We start from the raw sequence: 26,688 nt of genomic DNA on the forward strand, positions 1-26,688 counted from the left end.
TGAGAATGTTGAGTTTTGTTTATATGGCTGTTTGTGACGCACTGATTGAATTAAAGAAAATTTCCAAAGCATTTTGCAAAAGTACATGGATTTTCATCGGAATTCCCAACCACCACTGGAAAAAAGATCATTTCCAAGGCTAGAAAATTTTTTAAAATGTACCGTCATGCCGTGAAGGCAGGAAACTTGCATCATTGGAGGGAAACTTGCATAGCCATCAAATGACTGACCAATCAAAGCAGCAAAATTTCAAAACAAAGGAACAACGCAGCTTTGGAAAAAGACCAGGACTTCAGGTAGTTGAAAAATAAGTTTCAGAAAGTTAGGCAGTTTCTTTGAGAGTAAAAACATGTGCCATTTTGGGTCAGAGGTCATAGTGTTATTCAAAGGTCATAATTTGAAACCACCCATAACACGTGTTTTTTTTGGCTGCTGGCTGGCTGGCAGTTTCCTTCAAGAATACACTCCAAAAATAGATGATGGAGGTTGGATGAGAAGAAGAAATTCACTGGGTCCATTGTACACAGACCAATTTTAAGAAAACCCAAAAAATTTTACAACCAACCGACCAACTCACTTTTTGCGGATTGTTCATCGCATAATTTCTACGGGAAATCAAAAGTAATTTCATTTGGCTTGTGATATTTGAGAGCTTGGATGTTGGGAAGCTGCAAGAATAAAGCCAGACAGTCTGGGAAATCCTCTCAATTGCACGCTTATGTTCCGAGGGCGTAAGCGCGCAATTGCATGGTTATAATTTACGCCCGCTCCCGCCCTGGTTGAAATTGCTTAGGGATTTCAAGGGGTTCAGAATTCTCTAATTCGGGCGAAGGCATGGTTTAACGGGCAATCCATTTTTACGGAATCTTCTTCTACGATAAATTTTGAGTAAAACTGCCCTAGGCTTTTGAAATTCAACAGAGCTTTCGGAAGGAATTGCGTGTCAAAAATATAGGAAATTTTAAAGCGTGCAATTGCACACTTACCGCAAAAGCCGTCATCCGTCAATCTTGCTTAACGCTTACCGCCTGTTTCAGAACAATTTCGATAAGCGTGTATAAAAATTCTGCCATTTTGAAAACCGTGCAATTGCGCGCTTACGGCGCGCTTTGATAAGCGTGCAATTGAGAGGATTTCCCAGACTGCCAGACGATCTCAATCGAACGGAATCGACAATCGAACCAGTCGACAGATAAAAAAATTCACTCCATTAAGAATTAGTGAATAAGATAAAAAGTACAAAAAGAACGGTAGATGCTGTGAAATCCGACAAATACAGCGCTAACAGGGTTGCGATCAACCTGGCACTCTTAGAGAAGTGCGAAGTTCCTTGTTGGTGTTGGTTGTAATCAATTGGATCTTCAATATCAATCATAACCAATCAATCAAATGTTCAATATATCTACACTCAAACATTTGCAAGTATACATCCCATGTCGCATGTGTGTCCTTATCATTTACACTGAACAGATTTGAGGTTTTTGTAAATAACCGTGGACCAGCTGTACGTACGGTTTGGAATCGACGTACAGCTGAGCAGGTACCTCCTTACTTATTTTATTGTTTTATCTGCTTCACCAACAATGAATCTCCTAGAAATTGTATCCTTATTTGCCTTCTTCTGGCAATTCCAAATTACTGAACTGACTACAATACCTCAAGGAGACTCTCTTTTATGTTGTAAAGTCTTCTCAAACAATGAAACCTGTTTGATGTCAATTGCATTTTATTATCAGGATAACTCGCGTCGCTACAATATCCACCCTTATGGCTTGCTACAACAAATACTTAATATCATAAGTGGCTCAGTTGAAGTGAACCCAGGACCAAGAACCTATAAGATTAAATTTCCATGTGGTGATTGTCAAAAACTTGTCAAAAGAACCGATGTTTCCATTGCTTGCGACATGTGTAACCTCTGGTACCATAAGAACTGCTGCCGCATGGGGGACCAAGTATTTGACTGCTATTCTACTGACAAAAGCCTCTCCTGGACTTACCAATGTGCACTGAAAGGACTATCTACATCATTATTCGACACTTCTGTTTCATCAATCTCGTCAGATGGCTCTAACCATTCCATCGATGATGGCATTCCAAAGAAAAAATCGAAACAGCTTCGTCTAACAGTATGTAACTTTCAAAGTATTTGGAATAAAAAGACAATGCTTGCACCCTTCTTGATTGACAATAACATTGACATCATGATTGGATCAGAAAGTCACCTATCAGCAATAACAAATAACAGTGAATATCTACCAAGTACCTACACTGCAACTCCTGAGGATCGTGATGAAGGTTACGGTGGTGTTATTATTATACAAAAGAAAGAACTTAAGATTGAAGAAATACGTGTTCAAAGCTCAGACATTGTTGCAATAAAGGTCATAACGTTTGAAAAACCTGTGCTTGTTTGTGCTTGTTATCGATCTCCAAGCAACAAGAAAGAGGACAATAAAGTTATTATCAACAAACTTAATGATCTTCTTAAAAAACATAAAAACAACCCTATTTGGTTAGCAGGTGATTTCAACCTCCCAGACATTGATTGGAATAGTAATAGTATTGTTGGAAATGCTAATTCAGTTCAATTAAATGAAGACTTTCTTCAACTATTTGATCAACACAAAATGTCTCAACATATCAATTTCAATACAAGAAAAGAAGCTCTCTTAGATCTGCTACTCACAAATAGACCTACATTCCTTGTCCGCTGTCTTCCAGCGGCAGGTTTTGGTGATCATGACACATGCGCCATCGCTGACATTGTATGTCATCCACAAAAATTCAAACCAGTGCAACGCACAGTGCATTGTTGGAATAGAGCCAATATTCAGAACCTTCGCCAAGACATAGATACCAACATCAAGAATTTAGTCGCATCAACAACTCCTGATACTTCTGTTAAATGACATTTGGATAAACTTGAAATACATTCTTCTTACTGCGCAAGCCACACATGTTCCTACAAAAATCACCTCACAAAGATTTCAACAACCATGGTTTAACAGAGCCTGCAAAAAAGCAGTCCGTAAAAAGAAACGATCTTACCGCAAATATAAAGTGTCAAAGGACCCTACTGATTGGAAATATTATATAAAATGTGAGAAAGAAGCAAATAAAACATGTGAAAAGGTAAAAAATGACTATATAAAACGAAGTATCATGAATGATGATGGCAAAAAAAACAAAAAACTCTTCAGCTACATCAAATCAAAAAGGAACGACGTTATTGGAGTTTCTCCTCTTGTGGACGCAGATAATATCACACATATAAATGACAACGACATAGCTGAAATATTAAATCAACAGTTTGCAAGTGTCTTCTCTAAAGACGACGGCTTATTACCTGAAATCAAAGGTCCTATAGGATCAAACATCAAAGACATTGTTTTCACCAGAAACGGCATCCATAAATTGCTATCGAATATCAATCCTAAGAAAGCTTGTGGTCCCGACAATGTCTCAGCAAGGATTCTCCATGTATGTGCAGACATTTTACCTAACATCTTTGTTTTACTTTTCACGGCATCACTCGAACAAGGAGCCATTCCAAACGACTGGCGACATGCATTAGTGAATCCACTTTACAAAGGTGGGAATAAAGATCGATCAAAAGCTGAGAACTATAGGCCGATCAGCCTAACATCGATCACTTGCAAGCTTATGGAGCACATAATCCACAGCAATATAATGACTCATTTTGATCAGGACCACACACTTTCTGATACACAACATGGCTTTAGAAAATTTCGATCATGCGAGACGCAGCTAATTCAAACCATAAATACGCTGGCGCAATCTTTGAACAATCGCGAACAAACAGACTCCATTTTGTTGGATTTTAGTAAAGCTTTTGACAAGGTTTGTCACAGAAAACTTTTATTGAAACTTGAACATTATGGCATCCATGGAACCTTGCTTAAATGGATAGCGGATTTTCTGAACAATCGTAGTCAATGTGTAGCTGTAAGAGGAACTCTGTCAAAGCGGATAGCGGTCACTTCAGGTGTCCCTCAAGGCTCAGTTCTTGGTCCCCTCTTGTTTCTTGTTTATATAAACGATATGCCCTTGCATGTTGATTCAAATATTGCTTTGTTTGCTGACGATTCCTACTTATTCAAAGTAATCAAATGCCTAAATGATGCATATTCATTACAAGCAGACCTTGACAAGTTAGTGGAGTGGGAAAAGCAATGGTCAATGGAGTTCCACCCGGGGAAATGCTATGTACTTTGCATAACAAACAAACATAAAATTATTGACCACACCTATACAATCCATGGTCAAAACTTGAAGGCAGTTGATAAAGTGAAATACCTTGGAGTAACCATTTCCAAGAATCTCTCTTGGAAACATCATGTTTCAGTCATCACTGCTAAGGCAAATTCCACCAGGATATTTCTTCAAAGGAATCTTCAAATGACAGACACAGAAACTCGTCTCGTTTGCTATAAGACATACATCAGACCCCTAGTAGAATATGCATCTTCAGTATGGGACTCACCTGGGAAATTGAATATAACATCGCAGTTAGAAAGCGTCCAACGAAAATCCATCCGTTGGATTTACAATAGGTGGGACAGGGAATGTTCACCCACTTCGTTATTGAAAGATGCTGATTTGGATATACTTGAAAATCGTCGCAAAATCAATCGCCTCAAACTTTTTCACAACATCATGTCTGGTTCAAAACGTGTAGACAAATCAATCCTCCCCACGAGACAGCGTTGTAAAAATGTAAAATATAAACAATTAATGGGCTCAATCCAGTCATACACAATGTCTTTTTTCCCAAATGTGGTTCAACTATGGAACAGCCTTCCAAAAGAAGCAACATCTATTGAAGATACTGTTGTTTTTATTGATAAAATTAGTGGTCTGAACTTAGATTTCTAGTAAACTATTGACTCCATTTTATGCTAATTTTATCCCTTATCTTCAGTCCTAAATCTGTGGATCTAATTTTGAATTATTTTTGTCAACACCTATCCAAAATCCAGAACTCAAAGCTTGTAATCATTTGGAATCTCTCTACTCACTAAGCTTTATATACCTTTTAAGATGTTTTTATATTTATTTTTAGTAAATAAATCTTGTTTTTATATGCAATTTTTAATTTTAAGTTTATTTCTTTAAGACAGATACATATATTTTTTATCACTATTTATTTACCTTATATTTATATTCTTTTCTAGATAATATTTGTGAGAATAGGTTTTGTAACCTCCTGTAAATTATCGAATAGAAATAGAAAAACAACAATCGAACCAATCAAATATTACCCAGAATTTTGACGTTCGATTGAGATTCGATTGTGTTTGACAATCGAATTTCAATCGGTCGATTGCGTTCGATTTGGTTCGACTGGTTCGATCGTCGATTTTGTTCGATTGAGATCGTCTGGGAATGGCCAAATGGAATCTTAGTATAGAGGCCCCCCAGTGGCACCCCTAATCACGCCATCACGCAAAAAAATTTTCTCCATCATGCATCACAAAAATCGCTAAAATTTGTCATCACGCAAAAAATAGCGAAAAATAGCCCAAATCACGCATCACCCCTCAAATTTTTGCCCTATCACGCATCACGCCAAAACCTTGATCACGCCATCACGCCAAAAAAAATCAATCACGCCATCACACAAACCGCTGGGGGGGGGCTCTAGTATAGAATTGGGAATCTTATACAAAACGACACATAACGACACAGATCGATCAGATGGTGGATGGACCAGACACACCACACCTCCCTCCCCCCCCCTTGGGTCAGTCTGTCAGTTCTCAGCAGAACAGACATCCAGACTGTCAGACTCTTTCTTTTTATACCTACCCTTCCTTTCCTTTATAATTCATTCAATTGAACATTGAACTATAAATTTTGAATATTACTTTTTAACACCAAAAGAATGAAAGAGTAAAAAATATTTCTCAATCACTGACCTTTATGGTAGTCGGGTTCAACTGGCACGCTAATCGGGCTGGAACAACGCGGGAAAAGTGACAGTAGCAGTTAGGTAAGCGTAGGAAAAAATGGAAATGTCGTGGCTTCTTCACAATCGCGAAATACACATCTGGACTTATTTCGTACTTTTCAGTCTCTAGTTCGTAGTTTTTCTGAAAAGTACCTTTTTTTTTGGGTCCCGCTGAGGACCCTACTACAATCAGTGACAAAATACTTGGCACAAAAGGGAAATACACCGGGAAGTTTTGAAACCACAATCAATTTGTAAGTGCTCTAAAGTAGGTTCGAAGGGTAGAGTTTTAACTCTGAGTTTTAACGCTAGACTAACTTAGGACCTTAGGATCTGCTTAGATCTGGGGATCTGAGGATCCAAAAGTTCAAAAATGGTCCGGTAGCAGGCAGTAGGGCTTGAAATATAGCCTAGAAACCAATAAATCCCTACCAGATCGAAATAACATTCTCGCTCGATCGAACTTCAATTTTCGAAAACTGGTAAATTAAATTAGCCAAAAGTGCCAATATACTATGTACGATGGCCCCTAAGGCTCACCACGCACTTCCAGTTCTTATAAAATTTGTGAACTAGAACTGTCTAGGGTCATGACCCAGAAGGCTCACAAGACACTGCACACTTCCAAGTTTTTTTGTGACGACACTGCGCACTTCTAAAAATATTTTATTTATTAGAGACGCAAAAGTCCCCCTCGAAAGATAGCCGTTCTCTGCGGTCAGCAAAATAGATACAGAGTTGTAATAAATGAGTTGATGATAATAGCGAAGAGGCTCGGAAATCCCGAGTTATTTTTCTCGAGTTACGAAAAAACCGAGTTATGACGTCATTTTTCGGAAATTTTGACGTCATTTTGTACCTTCTACCACGTCATTCTCAATTTAGTAGCTCGTTTTTTTCCGTGACTTTAAAATCTCGAGTTATCTCTGATGGTATCTTAACTCATTTAAATTTTTGAATCATTTCCCGTTTTTTAAACTCGGTTTGGTTTCTTTTAAATTTTCGAGTTATTTTCCTTCCTGTAGATTCTCAGATTCTCGAGTTATTTTGGCGTTCACAGCAGAAGACTCAAAACACACCCACACACTTTCTAGTTTTCATGCACTAGAGTGGTCCAATGGCGGAAAATGCTAGCGGCGTGAAGGCAAAAAAACATAGTTGATATTTGTTCACTTTTTGCTTCCCCGATTTTTGCCACTGGGAGGGGTTTTGCCATAGAATTATTATCAGATAGAATGAATTCATGCTTTTTTCCTCAAAATAAAGCGTGTCTGTAAGGGGTCCCTTAGTTAGGGCCAGGGCAAACCAGTCCAACATTTCATCCAACATGATTTTCCATTGTTGGATGAAATGTTTGATGGAAAAACTTGCGTTGGATGAAGCGAAAATCAAAGCCGGGGCAAACCGATCCAACATTTCATCCGACATGACTTGGAAAAAATTGAAAATTCAAAAAATAAAGAAAAAAGTACCACCAAACCAATCCAACATGAAAAATTACACAATTCAATGAAAGAGCTTCTTTGATCTCGCCGCAAATGTTGGATGAAATGTTTGATGGCGATCAAACTTCATCCAACACCGTGCGTCCAACACGATTTTTTTCTTCCTTTTTTGAATTTTCCGTTTTTTCTAAAAATTTGAACTGACGCAAACCGGTCCAACATTTTATCCAACATCAGAAAAAAGGCATGTTGGATGAAATGTTGGATCGGTTTGCCCTGGCCTTTACAATGGGAATTCAATTGCACGTGTGCAATGATAATGTCATTTCTTTGTTCTTATCGTATTTTAATTGCATATTTTCTCATGCTTGATTGGATTCTTTTGAATACTAAAAAATTATGCACATAATTTGATTATTTTCAACTGGAAATTTCGGTCACTTCGGTCCCCTCAATGCAAATAAGAATTACATATCAGCTCATTTTATAGATTGACCAGTGTTGAAAACTATTTGAAAACGCACTTCTAAGAAAAGAAATTTGGGTGTCAAGTTTTCACCTAAATTAGTTATTCTTTCCGTATAGACTAAAATTTATTTCTCAATTTTAGGAGTTTAAATCGATGGAATCACTAAATTTCAGCTCCTAAAATTCCAGATTGTAAGCTAAAAAAGATTTGTAAATATCAATCGTTTTCCAAAACTAAAAGTCTCGTAACTGAGAAAAAATACCGTGCAAACATACCCTTCTTATAAAGAGATTTCTATCCACGCATCAGATTTTGAGAAACTGTTTTACGACCAATAATCACTTTTAACAAAGGGAATCTGAATAGATGATGAAGTAGCCAAAGTGAGATATTATTCTATCTGATAACAGCTCACTGGTTTTGCTGACCAGCACTTACCTCAGAAATTTTAGCCTGTAACTCTTGATATGAACAACTCGGAAATGTTAACTCATTTTGCGTAACTCGACACTCATTTTAAAGACTGAAAAATACTCATCGCGCCGGCCGCTCGCTTGGAAATTTCCCGCCCTGACAAAAAGTCAGAAGTGCGCAGTGTCACTTGAGCCTTCTGGGCCATTGACTCTAGGCACTTCTAGTTCACAAATTTTATAAGAACTGGAAGTGCGTACTTAAAAGCTAGAAGTGTGTGTTTTGAGCTTGTCTGTACACAAACCCAATATCTACGGCTAATTTCAAAATTCATTGCCGTAGAGGGTCTGATGTCATTGTCTTTTCTGGTTTGAGATTTTTCAAACCAACCGCTACGATGGAGTGCTGTTGGAGTTTGGCGAGAAATCGGAGGCGATAAGACAAAATGGCCGTCTGAGTTGTCAGAAAGTAGAAGTTTGTCGAAAAAAAGTGTTTTCAAAACAAAACTGACTTCTTTATTTTTTAATAATTGGAATAAAAGAGAGCTCTAAATGAAGACATTCTATTGCAAAATAACTCTTTTTGCACAAATCGAATGTTTTTTGTTTACATTTTGGATCTTTGAGTTCACGAACATGAGAGAGAAGTTGTTTGATTGGAATCTTGTTTTTAAAGTGGTTTTAACTTCAGTTCTTTGCAAAAGAATATACTCAGAGTATCTCTGCATGTTTTTATGTTCAAATTCAGTATTACTTTTACGGCATTCGATCTATGTAGAGTGGCTATAGTTTGTTTTGTTGGCATAACTTTTGTAATTAAAATGTTTGTATTTTTCTTTGGCGGACTACATGGATAAATAGGGTAATTGGAAAATAATTTTCTGTTAGACAATTTTGAATATGTCTTCGTTACTTTTCAGCTTTTAGTTTGGCTCAAAAACATTAAAAAAGCAGCCAAAACATGCTCAGAAAGTGACCCTCAATGGACCCCATCCCTTTGTTTACAATTGTCGTACTTTGGCGGCCATTTTATTTCAAAATTGTACTTCATCGCAGAGGTCTCCGTACGGAATAACTACGCTACGATAATCGTGAGATACACTCTGGTACAGAGTAGTTTTGAGCCTTCTCTGGGCCATCGTAATTACGGCACTGATTGTAGGTTGCCTGCAGGTCCTGACACTATTCCCGCATGCTGGATCCGAAAAATATATTTGTGTCTTTCGCGTTTATGAAGAAGCCATCACCAAAATGGAAATGAAGACACAGATTCATTTCTAAACAAAATGGCCGATGGAAAGGAGCTTTTATAAATGTGGCTGATGTTTTGATGTAGTTTAAAGTAGTTTTGAAAGTTTTTTTGACTTTGTTAAAGAGGTTTTATGGTAAGTAATTATATGTGTTTCTGTCTGGGTTTCCAAAGTTTTGAGATTCAAAACAAACTGAACCAGACTTTTTTAGTCTTGCTTTAAAAATACATTTGACATTTGCCTTTGGTTGTGATTATGAAATGGTGAAAGTTTGATTGAGTTTGCTTTGAGTTATCAAAACAAATTTGTTGTCAAAGAGATTTAACAATAAGTGAAAATACAGGCCAGATATCAACAGTCCCGTGTTTCTCGACCAATCGTCCCCAAGCCAAGTTAGAGCAGATACATAATTTGAAGAAGTAATTAACCAGACAGTCTGGGAAATCCTCTCAATTGCACGCTTATCAAAGCGCGCCGTAAGCTCGCAATTGCACGCTTTATCAAAATGGCAGAATTTTTATAAACGCTTATCGAAATTGTTCTGAAACGGGCGGTAAGCGTTAAGAAAGCTTGCTAGGTGACGGCTTTTGCGGTAAGCGTGCAATTGCACGCTTTAAAATTTCCTATATTTTTGACACGCAATTCCTTCCGAAAGCTCTGTTGAATTTCAAAAGCCTAGGGCAGTTTTACTCAAAATTTATCGTAGAAGAAGATTCCGTAAAAATGGATCGCCCGTTAAACCATGCCTTCGCCCGAATTAGAGAATTCTGAACCCCTTGAAATCCCTAAGCAATTTCAACCGGGGCGGGAGCGGGCGTAAATTATAACCGTGCAATTGCGCGCTTACGCCCTCGGAAGATAAGCGTGCAATTGAGAGGATTTCCCAGACTGCCAGACGTAATTTAATCAAACCAATCGAACGGTTTTTTTTTATCAAACTTTGTCGAACTTAATCGAACTTTGTTGGCCGATTAATGTTTGACTAAGTTCGGTTGTCGAACTTTAATCAAATACCGTGAGTGGTCCTAAATCCGACAGCCCTGCCTAAATCCGACCCCCCAAATAACTGCTATGAAAAAAAATTCTATGTTTACAAACATTCCCTCTCCAAGTTAAGCAATAAACTATATTGCAAGAATTCTCAAAACAAAACATCTAACAAGATGACTGAAATGTCAAGACTTCCAAGATGTCAATTAATATGATAAAAAAGTGTGAGTTGTAAAAATAATTACCTCTATTATTCTGAATTTGTTGCTTGTGTTTAAAACGTTAACAATTTAGTAATAAAAAAAATTATGTTTTGTATAAGAAGCAATTAATGTTTTGGTTCAATTGGTTCAGTGCATCAAATCTCTCAGTTTAGTTGAAACTTTGGTATCTTCATTGCGTCACAACGAAATGCTTGTTTTTATTTTAGTTTGTATCTTTGAAAGACCCCATCGGATTTAGGCAGGGCTGTCGGATTTAGGACCACTCACGGTATATAATCAGGCGAGGGGAATTTGATGTTCTGTTTACCGTCGACCGCCCGCATGCTCTTGATACTTGAGCCGTCGCTCAAAAAAGTTCATTATTTCTTAAAAACTCATTATTTTCTTCTTTTCCTGTGTCAAGCTATCCAAAACTACGGTGACCCAGAAGGCTCATTATTGCTGCGCGTGAGAACATGAACTGTGCGCGAGAAATATGCTGTGCGCATGAGAAGTATATTATGTGCGCGAGAAGTATGTTGTGCGCGCACAAGTTGGAAATTGTGTGCAAGAAAAAAAATACTGTGCGCGCAAGAACAAAAATTAAAGTAGATGTTTGATAATATTAATTCCGCCCTTTCCGCCCTCCCTCCTGTAATTTGAGTCTGGAATTTATGATTCAAGTCTGTAGAATACATATGCCCTCAAAACACATGTTTTTTGACCGATTTCAGCTTAACAAGATTCCTATTCCTTGGACCACAGCAACCAGCAGAATGACCACAAAACCGTAACAACTTTTAACATTTAGCGCGACCTTGTCTATCATTTTGGATATGATATTTTATCTTTGTATGCATTTTGAGGACCCGAATGAAATTACCAGCGACACGATTTCGGGACCGAATCATTATTTTTGGAAGTTAAACTATATCTTCTTTGCGAATATATGTCTCCTTTGCTTTCGCACTAGACTATATTCTCTCGCGCACGATAACATCTTCTCGCGCACACAACATACATTTCGCACGCACAACATACATTTCGCACGCACAACATATTTCTCGCTCGCACAACATATTTCTCGCTTGCACAACATATTTCTCGCTCGCACAACATATTTCTCGCTCACACAACATATTTCTCGCTAGCACAACATATTTGTCCCTTGCACAACATAATTCTCGCTCGCACAGCATATTTCTCGCGCGCACAGCATATTTCTCGCGCGCAGCAATAATGAGCCTTCTGGGCCATCGTACAAAACACTCAAAGTGAATCAAAAATAACATCTTCGCTAACAAAATGTGCGCCTTGAGTAAAAAACATGGATCCAATCACGTCCGCGAATGGGGAAGGCATTTTTTTAAGCAGTGGGCGGCTACAAGGAAATTTGCGTTTTAGACGCGTCTCGAACGCGTTGGAATTTTCGCACATGTCATTTTGATTCCGAAAGCAGGAGGGGTCGGTACTAAGTTGTGGAGGCCAGTGCCGGGTGGTGGTCTCATAAGGTAAGTAAAAAACAACTTAGTACATGGTACTAAGTGGTGGTCCTAATTGAAAAAAACATTTTTGCAACTTTGTATCAAGGGACTAAATGGTGGTCTCAATGCCAAATATGAGGCATCAATTTAGTATCTGGTATATACTCACTTATATTGACTTATCCAATTTTTAAGAATGTATTTTTTTATGTGGGTCAATTGTTGAATCTGTTTATTTCAGTAATTTTCATTTGGCTATAATTCGGTTTGCACTGATAGCTAGAGTACATACCCTTTGAATAACTGAAAAACAGTTATTTATCAACTTTGCTTGATTTTAAAGTTTATGTTGATGATGTTTCAAATTAAAGATTAATTAAAGTCTGTCCAGATATAATTGGCAGTGGAAACAAGAATGCCTCTAACTTTTGATAGTCAAATATAATTATGGAATTTTTATTTGCTTGTTTCAGAGAATCAAAAGCGCTATATTTGAATGTATTTTTGGTTGAAAAATTCGCAATTTTTAGCGGTTAAATTTGCGATTGTAAAAATTGAGCTTTTTTTCTACTAATGCTATAAGGTTCATTTTTACACCAGTGGTAGTTCAGCCTTAGGTTAAGATTTTTTTTAAATTTCAAGGCGAACAGAAAAGTCCTTCGGAAGATATGGGACCCGAAATACCCCTTGGTAACACTTTTCTGTGAAATATCGTATCTCCAACTTGTTACTAAAAACGGAGGTTATGTTATCTTTTTTGAACAGTGCAATTAAAAGTTGGAAAGTGTTGGTGCATTGGTATTATTGGTATCATTGATTATTTCGAAACTAAGTGAAATCACAGTATAATTGTTTTTATTGAAAAGATAAACATGAACTTATATTGCCTTTGCTATTTTTAAGGTATTAAAGAACTTTGCTAATTCCCAAAACACTAAACACAGTTTGGCTATGAGGTCAATAAAGAGATCGTAAAATGTGTTATGATCGAACAATTGTTTTATCATGTCACTACCCCCGTATTAGTAATAAGTTGGAGATTTGATATTTCACAGAAAAGTGCTACCAAGGGGTATTTCGGGTCCCATATCTTCCGAAGGACTTTTTTGTTCGCCTTGAAATTTAACAAACTTCTAAACCTAAGGTTGAACTACCACTGGTGTAAAAATGAACGTTATAGCATAGGTAGAAAAAAAGCTTAATTTTTGCAATCTTAAATTTAACCGCTAAAAATCGCGAATTTTTCAACCAAAAATACATTCAAATATAGCGCTTTTGATTTTCTGAAACAAGCAAAAAAAATTTCCATAATTATATTTGACTATCAAAAGTTACAGGCATTCTTGTTTCCACTGCCAATTATATCTGGACAGACTTTAATTAATTAGTTAATTAGAGCTAAATTTGTTTTTATTTGAAATTTTATTTCTTTTGATTTAAAAAAATTGGCTTGAAAATTATAATTTGGCTTGGCCTAACTTGACAGGAATTTTTACTGAGATATTGTCATTGAGAGTGGTACAGACAGAGTCGTGCTGAGTGGTGTGGTACAGAGTGGTTTTGTAAAGTTTTTTAGAAAATTTAAAGGAGGTGACCAGAAAGTACCATTACGAAGAAAATAGGTATACCACATTTTGAGGGGGAAAATCAACTTAGTACAGGGTACTTAAGGGTGGTGTGTCATTTCTCAATGTTGATATCAAGATTGTACCGGGTACTAAGGGGTGGTATACCTATTTTAAGGTACCCAAAGGAGGTCATTTTTCGCAATTTTTGCCGGCTTTTGACAACACTTAGAGGTACTTTGAAGGACCCAACGGTGCAGACGTGTACCCTCACATCCCCTGACCAGTAGACACCAATCAGACCCCCGGGACCCCCAGGGGCCGTCCACGGTAGTACCTAAAGGAGGTCATTTTTTGTTGTCAAACTTTTTCGAATGAGTTTTTTGTCGAATTTGTCGAACCTTTCTTGTTGTCGAACTTTATCGAACGGAGTTTTTTGTCGAATTTGTCAAACATTTCTCGTTGTCGAACTTTGTTGAACTTAATATATTTTATCAAATAATACTCACAATTTTAGCGACTTTTGTCGTTCGATTAAGTTCGACAAAGTTCGATTAGTTCGGTAATCGAGCTGTTCGATTTAGTCCGGCGGCGATCCAGGATTACCCTTACAATTAGTAAATATGGGTTTTTATTTTATTTTCCCATCATATGGTCCCTTGGGACCCCAAAACCAGTTTTTGCCAAGCTGGCAAAGTCGGGGAAAATTTTTTATGGGGGCTTGAAGGGGGAAGGGTCATTTTAGCCTGGGGGTCCTTAGAAAGTCGATTTTTGAAGTTCTCATTTAGCTAAACTGATTATGCCATCAGATAGAGCTTGAAGAGCAGATCTCCAAAATGGGGTCATTTGTCTCATTTGGCGGACTTAGTCCCCCGGAATTGGCTGATACGTCTTCGAAAATGCAATATTTTATGCTGACGTCAGCATTTTTGAGAGAATTTCCAGTGAAAGATACCCCTTTTAACAGATGCGTCTTGAAGATTACTATCGATTAGAGGGGTCATTTATAGGGTTTTCTAGGCTAGATCATGAGATATTTGAGTTTGAAATTTTGCTGACTCAGCGTTTTTCAACGTTTTTGGCCCTTTTCTGCTGAGTCAGCAAAATTTCAATCTCTAATATCTCATGATCTAGCCTAGGAAACCCTATAAATGACCCCTTTAATCGATAGTACTCTTCGAGACGCATCTTTTAAAAGTGGTATCTTTCGCTGGAAATTCTCTCAAAAATGCTGACGTCAGCATAAAATATTGCATTTTTGAAGACGTATCAGCCAATTCCGGGGGACTAAGTCCTCCAAATGAGACAAATGACCCCATTTTGGAGATCTACTCTTCAAGCTCTATCTGATGGTACAATCAGTTTTAGCTAAATGAGAACTTCAAAAATCGACTTTCTAATGACCCCCAGGCTAAAATGACCCTACCCCCTTCATGCCCCCATAAAAAAATTTCCCCACCTTTGCCAGCTTGGCAAAAACCTGTTTTGGGGTCCCAAGGGACCTGAGAAAATAAAATAAAAACCCATATTTACTACTTGTAAGGGTTGATGCAAAAAAACCCTTTTCGCCGCCGGACTAATTAATTACGTCTGGAGTTAACAATTTAATCCCACTCACGCTGCTTGCATCTTGACGCCATTTTTTTATGTTGTTTTTCTCTAGAGACTTTTTTCAGCGTGCACGATTGATTGACATATCAAAGTTACCAAGTGTCGGACGACAAAAGAAGGGTTATGTTGTGGTTATTTTAGGTTTTGGAAATCAAACTGTTACCATTTACTAGGGTTGTTTAAAAGTATTCTTTTTTTGATCTGATTATTAATATTCAATGGTCTGCTGATAGACCCATGTAGCTCTATTATCAAGATCTCCCCTTCTTAGGTAAATAAAATGGAGCAGTTATTGAATAACAAAAGTATGAGGGAACTAACACCAGAAGAGAAGTGGAGGTAAAAGTAGTGTGATCAAATTCATCAAATTCATCATTGATTTCTGCCCGACTCATAGTTTGAAAATCCATTTTTCTGACGTTATTTTCGCAGAAATGGGTGTTACCGACTCATTTTATTTTTGCCTAAAAACGATGCAAACACAAGTTATTTGTGATTGTAGCCTTATTAAAACTGCTAAACTAACTTAATGTGTTACACCAATCTCAGTAGTGTAATCAAACGCTCAGTAGGTATCCTTTTATCATTGTTTTAACCACAGCACAAAGCAATATGTCCCAAACACTTGAGTTCTAGAGTCCATTTGCTTCAAGTTTGAACTCTTTTTTTATACTTTATGGAAACTATGTCAGTGTAATTAGACTAACGCCCTTGAGCATGGTAATGAACTTTTGTAATGAAGCTTTTGTAGGTCTTAGCTTTTCAACCTAACAACATTGGTATCAATTCGAAAGCGATTCTTTATAGACCCAAATTTTATTCTTATATTTTATATCTTGTTTTTAATATTTATATATCTTAAATCATGACATTACGTGTAATTTCATGTGATATTCAAGTCTTTTAAAAAACATTGTCTCCTTTGTTTTACAGGCAGGACCATGAAAAGCTACACGCTAAGCACAGAGGTCACGAAGCAATGCATTTGGAAATGGTGCTCATTCTTTTTGCCACTTTATTTGTGATGCAAATAGTGCTGTTTAAATGGCAACAAATGCACAGCAGATCGTACAAGGTATTTCTTTGTAAATCTTTTTTTATAAAAGTACAGAATTTGGTAAAAGCAAAAGCTATGTGGAGGGACTGAAGGAGAATTTAAAAATTGCATTCCATAGCAATAGAGAAAAAAGCCAACTGCATTTGCCAGCGCTGTGTTTTGAGGTTGTAAAGATGAATCAAAGTACCTTTCTTTCAACTACCATGCCTGTCATGGTGACAGTGATCTTACTACTTCAGTGACGTGCTCCTTTCCTATTTAAATTGATTGCTTCAATAGCAAAAAATATAAAATTGTTAAATTTTTTATGGAGTATGGGTTTAATTTTATCTTCAGTTCTTAAAATAGTATCCATACCATCAAAAAACAGATATGATCCTTTCTTAGCCCCTTAAGAATATGGGTGACGTGGGAAGAATGAAAACACTTGCATAAAATCGTAAAAGCATGATTGACGGGTCTTTCTTGCCTTTGATTGGCCAATACTTGTAAACATGCAAATTCAAATCATTAAGATGGGGTATGATTTGTGAAATGTGGGGAAAGTTTTAAAGAATTTGTTCAGACTGAATGATTACAGATTTCTTTTTTTTTGCAGATGGTGACGTTGATAGGGATGTGGGTCTTCCCTTTCATCTTCACAGTAAGGCATGGATGGTATCGGATGATATCTGTATGGTCGATCTTCACAATCATCACACTCTTTGTCATATGGAAAGCCACCAGGTTTCCTGTAAACCCAACAACCCCAAGGTACGTAATTCAGTTATTCTGAAAGATTTGGTTTTTGTACCCAAAATTTCACAAAAGTTTTTTATATTTGTCTTCTATCTTCTCGTTAACTCGGCTGGATATAATACAATGATCAAAAGATTGCTTGAATTAAAGTTCCTACCAGATTGTTTAAGGGAGGAATTTGCAAAGAACGAAATTCAAAAATAATACAATTTACTAAATGTAAGGGTTATTTTGATGCTAAACTACTGGTCAATTGACATAGTGTGCAACCCCCCAGAATAGTGGGGGGGGGGTTTGCTGTTTTGGGTCAGAAATTTCTAGATTTTTTTACTGTTCTAGGCTTTTCTCTTTTTTATTATTATACTGTAATTTCTTCAGGGGGAGGGATCTAAAATCTCGGTCATATAATATGAATCATACTAAAGTATTTTGGAGAATGTCTTGTATACCACCACCTTAATTTTGACAAGTGGTATTTTAGTACCCTTGCCAGTCCTTGAATTAAATATTTTAAAGACATTAGGACACAAAGACCACCCAATTTTGGTATTTTCGAGACAGATTTTGTCTTCTCAGAACCATTTTCCTCGCGAGTGCTGATTTTATGCAAGATGATATCTATTTTCCTCAAAAATCTATTAAACAATGCTGCTTCTGAATTGAGCAAACATTAAAGATATTTGATTGAATGCAAACATAATTAAACTTGGGAAATTTTCTTATAATGAGAATATTTTTATTTTTCGAAAAATTGCAAAAATTCTGAAAAAATCATAAAAAGATTATTAAAATTTCTAATTTTAGTACCAATCTACTAAAACAATTCTGAAATTTTAGTCTGGATACCACCCTTTTACTATTTTAGTACCCAAAGGTACTAAAAGAATTTAAAGTGTTTTGGGTATACCACCACATCACTAAACATCATGATATCCTAGATTTTAGTATCCACCCCCCTATATCAGAAAATATTTTCCAGAATGTTTTCTTTTACCCTTTCTTATTTTGAGAAGCCAATTGTATTGTCGAAAACAAATCAAATACAACCATTGCAGTGTTTGGCAATATATAAGCATTATCATGGCAATGTGTTTGTAATACGTTAGCATCTTCCTATCATGGACAATAATTTTTGTTTACCTTCTTCGTATTAGTATAATTTTTCATGGGGATAGTAGTTTTAGCTGGGATCTGGGAGTCTGGATTGGAGGTGGGAAATTTAGGGTTAGGTGGGACCTGGAACCCCCATTGCACACTATGATTGAATTAAATTTAAACATTAAGTTCTTTGCCATTACTGGTTAGAAATAACGAAACTGGTGCTTATCTGTCCTTTTCAGGCTCGTATACAAATGGTTTTACAACGTGCATCGTGTAACATATGCTTTAGGAATCATCGGTTACCTAATTATCATGATGACTTTCATGGGGTTCAACGTGTTGCTGCTCATCAAGCCTGAATTCTCAATGCAAGCTGGTGTCATTATCATATTTTATGGACTTTATTATGGTGTGCTAGGTAGAGATTGTGCTGAGTTGTGTGCAGATAAAATGGCTGCTAAAATGGGGGTAAGAGAATAATTTAGCTTTTGTATCCAGGGAGACTTATAAAAATACTTTTTATCATTCCCTTTCTTTATTAGAGACCCATTGACCTGTACCAACCAATGTTTTGATTTAATATGAAACCCTCTTTAATAAATAAACTCATTGTTCTTATGCAATGGTTTATGCTTTTGAAGAACGAAGAGTGTATTAAAAAGTTTACTCGAGAAAATTCACATAAACTCCTAAGTGTACAGAGAGACGAACATGATCTTTTTTTTACTTCTCACAAATTTAGTACTACAGTGAGACTGGTCTACCTTCCAAGCGTCTGATGCCAAACATCTGTGCAGTGTGTGGTCAGGAGTTGACGCTGACAGCTATGGAAGATATGGAAGAGGATGATACTGAGAAAAGTTATAAATTATCTTGTGGTCATTTGTATCCTTTTCTCTCATTGGTTGATTTTGCAATACACGTTTCTTATGATGACACCTCCATCACAAACATATTTTTTGAGGACTATAATCAAATTAGCCTCCCTCATGACCATCTTACCACCTTTTTATTTTGGCTAATAATTCGCTAAATGAGAGGAGGTAGGTGGGTGATTGCATGCACCCTAAAAATGAAAGCTGACAAAAAGGTCGAAGATTTGTCTCCTGTTTTTGTGGGATTTGGTATTTCTGATTTTGGCCTCTTGACCTGAATAAGCTTATGAGAAGTTTCAAGAACTGAACATCCTCTAACTAAAAGACACTCGCAGAGACCTACACTCTTTTTGGACCTACCTCCGGGTACCCCGGTGGAGGTTCTATAAATTAACCCATGTCCGTTCGTCCGTCCGTCCGTTCGTCCGTCCGTCTGTTACCAGCTTTTCTCAGGATTGGCTCATTAGTTTTTTCTGATTTTTTGCACAATGATGCAAAATGGCAATGCCCAGAACGTGACGGAGCCCGATTTTTGAGAAAAAATTTATTTGGGCAAATTTGGGCCAAAAACTACCTAAAAATAGGGTTTTTTGGACTTTGTGCAAAATCCTGTCATTACTTTTTTCTGATTTTTTGTACAAAGATGGAGGGCAAGATTCTCTAAAGAATGGCTGAAGTGGTTTTTCCTGGAAAATTCTTATTCCCCTTAAAAAACGGATTTTCGTATTTTGGGGAAATTCCCTTTAACCAAATAAGAAAATATAGCTTTTCTCAAAGTTGGCTCATTAGTTTTTTCTGATTTTTTGCACAATGATGCAAAATGGCAATGCCCAGAACGTGACGGAGCCCGATTTTTGAGAAAAAATTTATTTGGGCAAATTTGGGCCAAAAACTACCTAAAAATAGGGTTTTTTGGACTTTGTGCAAAATCCTGTCATTACTTTTTTTCTGATTTTTTGTACAAAGATGGAGGGCAAGATTCTCTAAAGAATGGCTGAAGTGGTTTTTCCCGGAAAATTCTTATTCGCCTTAAAAAACGGATTTTCGTATTTTGGGGAAATTCCCTTTAACCAAATAAGAAAATATAGCTTTTATCAATGTTGACTCGTTATTTTTTTCTAATTTGTTGCACAATGATGCAAAATGGCAATGCCTAATATGTGTCGGAGCCCGATTTTCGAAAAAAAATATATTTGGGCAAATTTGGGCCAAAAACTGCCTAAAAATAGGGTTTTTTGGACTTGGTGCAAAATCCTGTCGTTACTTTTTTCTGATTTTTTGTACAAAGATGGAGGGCAAGATTCTCTAAAGAATGGCTGAAGTGGTTTTTCCTGGAAAATTCTTATTCGCCTTAAAAGATGGATTTTCGTATTTTGGGGAAATTCCCTTTAACCAAATAAGAAATATAGCTTTTCTCAATGTTGACTCATAATTTTTTTCTGATTTTTTGCACAATGATGCAAAATGGCAATACCCAAAATGTGAAGGAGCCAGATTTTTAAGGAAAATTTTTTGGGCAAATTTGGGCCAAAAACAGCTTAAAAGGTTTTTTGGGCCTGAATGGTTTAAGTGATTTTCGTATTTGGGGAAATTCCTTTTTACCATTTTACATTATTCAACACACAAGCTTTATTTTTCCATTCTGAATTTTTTTACAATTATTGTCACTTTTTTCTTATTTTCATCTGATGTTAATCATTAGGTAGGTCCATTCAGCATGTTGCTTGTTTTTCTCAAAAGTTTGTTTAACCGCTATGGATGATTTTATGGATTGTCGTTAACCCTTTAAGTGCCGATGTCGTATATATACGACATGGGCTATATAGGAGGGCGAAGCCCTCCTGTAATGCCCAGTTTGAGTTAGAAATCGTTATTTTTGGTCGAACTCGTAGGAATTAGATTGTCCTTTATGGTCAAGCAAAAAGAATTTCAAAAATGAGTCTTTCCAGCGAGATTTTAAGCAAAAAAGTCAAAAAAATGCAAAAAATTGACAAAAATTCACTTTTTTGAGATTCTGACCGTTTTTTGACTATTTTTGGTCAACGAGTGATCCAAGAACCTCCAAATTTGGCCCTGTTTTACTTTATTCTGTCTTCTAGTGAATTGATTTGAAGTTTTACCACTGGGCACCTTTCCATCAGTTCAGTCAGGTCCGCGCAGCGGGCCTGACTGCTTTAATTCCCTAACCTACCCCCCCCCCTGGCCGCCGCCCACCACGCCCTTCCTCAATCGGGTGGCGCCGAAGGCGCCCAAAAGAAAGAGGAGACTCTAAGCTATCCAACGAGCTATATACGAGCTTCTAATTCTTTCTAGATCAGGAGATATAAGCCCTTAAAGTTTGAACTAGCGATTTTTAAAAAAAAACTTAGAAAAAAAGACCCTGGCACTCAAAGGGTTAATCCAGTCAAATTCATGGTTCTTATGTACCCTATATGGTTTTTCCAAATTTTGTTTTACCGAAAACAGTAATATCTCTTCTCATCAGTGAATGTAATTTATGATAATACTAGCTGTTCCGGTGTCGTCGGAGACGACTTTGCTGCAATTTTTTTTCTCGCTAACTTTAAATGTGCCATCCAGCTCTCGGTAATTTGAAAAACTTTGGTGTTAAGATAATGGACATGGAATGAGATTCTTCAGGCAATGGCGGAAAATACATGTGGGTCATCCATTTAGTACGTACGCAAAAAATGTCCAAATATTTGACACCACCTTCCCTGCGTACGTACTACATGGATTTTTTCTGTGGTTCATTGTCAACACCGATATCTTTTTCCTTGACAGAAAATTTATTTTAGATTCCACGAGTTTTGTATACGTGGTTGGTGCATCGTCGGGAAGAAACAGACCTGTCCGTATTGTAAAGAAAAAGTCGATCTTAAAAGAATGTTCAAGAATCCGTATCCTTTTCATCGTAGATATTGCTGAAAATTGGTCGGTTTTTTTATAGGCTTTTGATCTTTGGTATGAAGTAAATAGTTTTGATTTGTTCAGATTATCACGTCAAGACCCTTACCATCAATCATAAACCCTTATACTTCTTCAAACAGATCACAGTTGATTATACTTTATTGTTTTGAATTGGTGTCAAATGCTTAAGATTCTCTCACATAATGGAATGCAGAGCTCCCTGTGTTACTTTTTTGTTATTACAAATGACTTTAAAATGGCTATGCTTTTTATGGGTAGTTTTATTGGACTTGTAGCCTGATTTGGTTTTGTTGAAAATTTCAAGGTTCAGTTTATTAGTGCTTAAAGGTTATTTTATTATGCTATTAATCAAAATAGATCAATTAGTTTACCAAAAAGAAGTTAGTCTTCCCTTCTAGCGAAAACTATTGGTAGTATAAGTCTGCGAATCAAAGCGAGAAGTTTAATAAGTTATGTTCTCAACGTGTCTGATGCTATCTATCTATCATCTTTCTTTGACCACCTTCATCGCGTAAACAATGTTTAGATGGGAACGACCTCACATTTTATTTGGACAACTGTTGGATTGGTTGCGTTATTTCATCGTATGGCTTCCAGTCATCATTCTCGTAACACGTGGTATTAATTACGAACTGGGGCTAGAATGAAATTGTACAGTCAAACCCAAATTTCAAAAAGGCTCAAAAATTCGATTTAGTCTCCCAACGGATGAGATTTGTTCTTACATGGAACGTTATAATACTAAAATCAAACAAATTTCTGACAATGAATTGGTAGAAAAAACTTTTCCGTTTGTTGCACGCACAAGTTCATCATTGCCAACAAAGTAATGTCTGTCATACAATAAAAGATGTACCAATATGGTGAATTAGGGTTACAAGATTTTATACACAGAAAGATGACATGGAACAAAACAATTTTACTTCACATCATAGCAATAGGGATCTGTTGCTACAGTTTTTACCTTTTTAACATCCATGTTTCATCATCCGCAGAAAAACGATATGGGCGACACTTTTATAGACTGAATTTCTGGTATTTTTGTTGTATCTGAGATGTTGAAGTTTATTGTATATTTTGAAAGTTTATTTTTAATGTTCAATCCCTGAAGGGGTTTCACAGGGGCAAACTCCTCAGCAAACATTGAGGTTTTTCAAATTCAGTGGATTTGATCGAAATGGATGAAACGTGGGTGTTCTTATTTTAGATAGGGTCTAAATTAGGAATTGAATAATTAGTTATTTTGAATAATTTTTGAAACGGTTCTGATTTTTTTTTACTTCAAGGTTTTTAAAACCTTTTAATTATGTTCGGTGGTATGATTTTGAGGTTTCGGGCAGGATGTATTAGTAATGCAGATTTGATTTTGTTTGTTGGCAGGAACACCTTAAAATCCATGTTTTATAGATAATTTAACTTGTATAAACTTGGAAGTCCCTAAGGTAAGATTCAGACAAAACTGTTTTGAAATAAGCCTCTACAGTGTCTATGAAAAGTATAGTTTTTGGCTACCCCCTGAAAGTTTAAAAAATAACTTCATGAGAATTATTTGGGTTTTAGAATCGTTCCATTGCTCCGGGCACACTTTATATTCTTGATATGCGTAAGTCATTTTTCTAGCGGAAACACCCTAAAAAAGCCGGGATTTGACCTCTCTCTGTTACTAAAAATAGAAACACAGAGGTCAAAAACCGGCTTTTTTGGGTGCTTCCGTTAAAAAATATGACGTCATCTTGACTTACGCATATCAAGAATTACCGGTAATGAAATTTAGCAATTGTATTTTTTATTTATATAAATAATATTATATGAATTTCCTTGTGATTTATATATGAGAATTTTCAATTCCTTTTTTGTTCATTTCATGCTAATTTAAAATTTAGTTATACGCAAATATTTGAATTTTTAAAAATAACAAAAAACATCAAATTACAATGTCTGAAGTATTAGAAATCCATCAACGTGCTGTGTTTAAATCCTCATAGTTTGTTATAAAAGTTCATCAGGCTATCCGGTCATGTTGAAATTCAGACTTTCATTTGATTTCTGATCCTACAGTGTTCTATTTTGTGTTCAGGATATACACATTATGTGCTATCTGAATTCGAAGAGACTTTGCTTGGAATTTATGACATTAGATGAAAAATGCTGGTGTTTTCTAATCATCGAGATAATGTTTTGTTGTTTTATGCTATATAGTTGGTGAGATTTGATGCACAGAGAAATCATACATATTTCTTTGTTGCTTTGCTATTCGATCAATTTTGTTAGTTTTATATGAAGTCAGTTCTAAAATACCATGAAATTCCAATCCAAAAAGCTTATATACTTTTTATATGCTACTGCTGTGTCGTGATTATGTTGCATAGTTAGTTCAAAATTTGATTTCAAGGTACTATAAGAGTTTCACAAGGTAATTTTTGGAAAAAAGCATATCGTTAGGTACACCTTATGTAGCCATCTGGATTTCCCGGCTCACTGTCTAATAAACCAAGATTGTTGTCGATTGCTGATATAGTGTAGGTACTTCTTGATTATTTCGTTGTTCGGAAATGAGTTTTATTTCGATTATTGGCACAGTATGACTGTTAGTTAACAGACTATACATACATACCACCATATATATTCAAGTTTTAATTCGATTAATAAACATTACTTCTGATTTTGGTGTTATTGTTATCTCTGATATAAAGAATAAAGTAGAGCAATGCATATTTTAAGAAATATCACTGCTGCAAGCCTTTTATATAGAGGTGTATGTGAAAAAAGCTTTATATTCAACTCTGGTAACTAAAGAAGGTTTTAATTTCGTGTCAATTTAGTGTGGCTTAAATCTCTTAATTTGTTTTTTCTAGTATACTATTGCTCTGTTGGGACACTCTAAATGAATGAAGTGCTAATACTATCAAGACTTTCGCAGGAATTGTCGAAGCTTGCAGTTTTTAGTCTTTACTCCTCGTTTAATTTCTGGAGAGTGGTTTATATTCTTAAGGAGTTTCCAAGAGTTTAATTGCAAAACAGTTTTTTGTCAGATGATTGGAGTTTGGAGTAATGTTTTCCATCAAAAATCGAATTTGAGTGAGCTACAGCTATAGCGATTAGAGTTTTCAACCAGATTGCATTAAGTATCTTTAAAGGAGCTATAACTAGGTCCAGCTAGGTCTCAGGTTAAGATTCATGATTGTTTTTTGGAGGTGAGCCAACGTATAATATACAGTAGTGTATAAGGAGTAATCAATTTTCGAAACAATAAACTTAAATGTGCACCATCTTTCCTATACACGTTTTTTATAAGAACAAACTATATAAGAACACAAGGCTTATATGGCCAAAGTGCTAATAACAAGCTAATAACATTTTAAGGCTTTGCGGACTCTAAAGCATCCGATTTCGTAAGAAAATAGACAAAAATATTCAAAAAATGGCGAAAATAAGAACATGTTTAGAACTTTAGGCTTCAAAATTTTTGGATGTTCTTATAAAACAACGTGTACACTTAACAGCGCCTTTCCTTTAAGGTTTCCTTGCTTTTCATCTTCATCTTCAATTTCAAGAACAACTTGATGATTTTTTTGAAAATCAATCTATGCCTGTCTTAAAAGGTTCAAAGCTTTGAAGAAGATTACTTGATTTTTCCCTTATTGTAACGTTGCTTTTAAAATATTGATGATAATGAGGTTTCTGCTTGACACTAAATATAAAATTCAAAATAAACTGTCTTCATTAGAATCTTTTGAAAAAGGAGATGACCTTTTGTTCTCTGCCTTATTTTTTTTAAATCTTTGATCATTCACAAGCTTGCGAGGTACGTACCTTGCGAAATATTCCTTACTCGTCGCATCCGATATTAAACAGATTTTGCATCAGGACAGATTGAATTTTAGGACAGTCTTATTATTCAATATTTTAAGCTAGTTCTTATAAAAAGATTATTTTGCTCGAAAATGCTGTGAAAATCTTAAATGAAAATAAGAGGAAAATTAGAAGAATAAATTTTTCTTTTGCTTCACTCTCTTGAATGCAAGTGTATTTTCATTATAGAGCAGAGAAGAATACTCATTTTTCCCAATGTGAATTTTTAAAATCCAACGTGTTCGCTCTTCAGAATCTTTTTAATTTTTTGTTCCAATTTCAATATTATGAAATTTTAAAATAAACTTTTTGATATAATAAATCATGCAACGCTACTCTTCATCGTCTAGAATATCATGTATTTTTTACATAGAAAATCTTTTCAATTTTAGTTCACCATGGATTGATGAGTAATGTATAAAAATTGGTATAATTTATGAATGGTATGATACATCTTTGTGTGTTTTCTTATGGTATATATAGTATTATAACTGACAAGTTAGCTTGAAAACTAACACATCTGGATCTAATAAATTTACACTGTTCACAGTTCAAGGAGATCGTTTTGACCTGGAGATTCAGTTGAAGTGGATTTTGATGTATTTGGTTTGATCACAACAGTTTCTTTGTCAAAATGCAGATCCCAGTCTCCAAATATTCTTATTCCCAGGTATATTTCTTCACTTTTTTATTTCATTGTATTTTCCGATTCTTCTTCTTTGTTTGAAAGTTT

General features: G+C 35.9%; 2 protein-coding genes across 3 annotated transcripts in view; one reads left to right on the forward strand and one right to left on the reverse strand.

Moving 5' to 3' along the window:
• LOC136822806 (2-iminobutanoate/2-iminopropanoate deaminase-like) overlaps window positions 1-26,688 on the reverse strand; it is a 224,509-nt gene that overhangs the window by 109,361 nt on the left and 88,460 nt on the right. The gene's annotated exons all lie outside the window — the stretch shown is intronic.
• Window positions 1,209-23,627, forward strand: LOC136822738 (E3 ubiquitin ligase Rnf121-like). 2 transcript variants are annotated; one of them, XM_067079019.1, is made up of 8 exons: window positions 1,209-1,227; window positions 15,671-15,740; window positions 16,335-16,476; window positions 17,057-17,211; window positions 18,537-18,765; window positions 19,040-19,182; window positions 21,971-22,072; window positions 22,630-23,626. In XM_067079019.1, the coding sequence occupies exons 2-8, from the start codon at window positions 15,682-15,684 to the stop codon at window positions 22,748-22,750; spliced, it is 951 nt and encodes a 316-aa protein (XP_066935120.1). In that variant the 5' UTR covers window positions 1,209-1,227; window positions 15,671-15,681; the 3' UTR covers window positions 22,751-23,626. The 2 variants fall into 2 exon arrangements, with proteins under 2 accessions (XP_066935120.1, XP_066935122.1); XM_067079021.1 differs by lacking the exons at window positions 1,209-1,227; window positions 15,671-15,740 and adding an exon at window positions 15,904-15,969 and having other exon boundaries at window positions 22,630-23,627.

Source organism: Clytia hemisphaerica, unplaced genomic scaffold (genome assembly GCF_902728285.1).
Source record: "Clytia hemisphaerica strain Z4C2 unplaced genomic scaffold, Clytia hemisphaerica genome assembly, whole genome shotgun sequence".
NCBI classification, from domain to species: domain Eukaryota; kingdom Metazoa; phylum Cnidaria; class Hydrozoa; order Leptothecata; family Clytiidae; genus Clytia; species Clytia hemisphaerica.

Coding starts and splice junctions, on each gene's coding strand:
- LOC136822738 (XM_067079019.1), top strand. CDS start 15,682: ATGGAGCAGTTATTGAATAACAAAAGTATGAGGGAACTAACACCAGAA. Junction 15,741..16,334: donor ACACCAGAAGAGAAGTGGAG/GTAAAAGTAGTG, acceptor TTTGTTTTACAG/GCAGGACCATGAAAAGCTAC. Junction 16,477..17,056: donor TGCACAGCAGATCGTACAAG/GTATTTCTTTGT, acceptor TTTTTTTTGCAG/ATGGTGACGTTGATAGGGAT.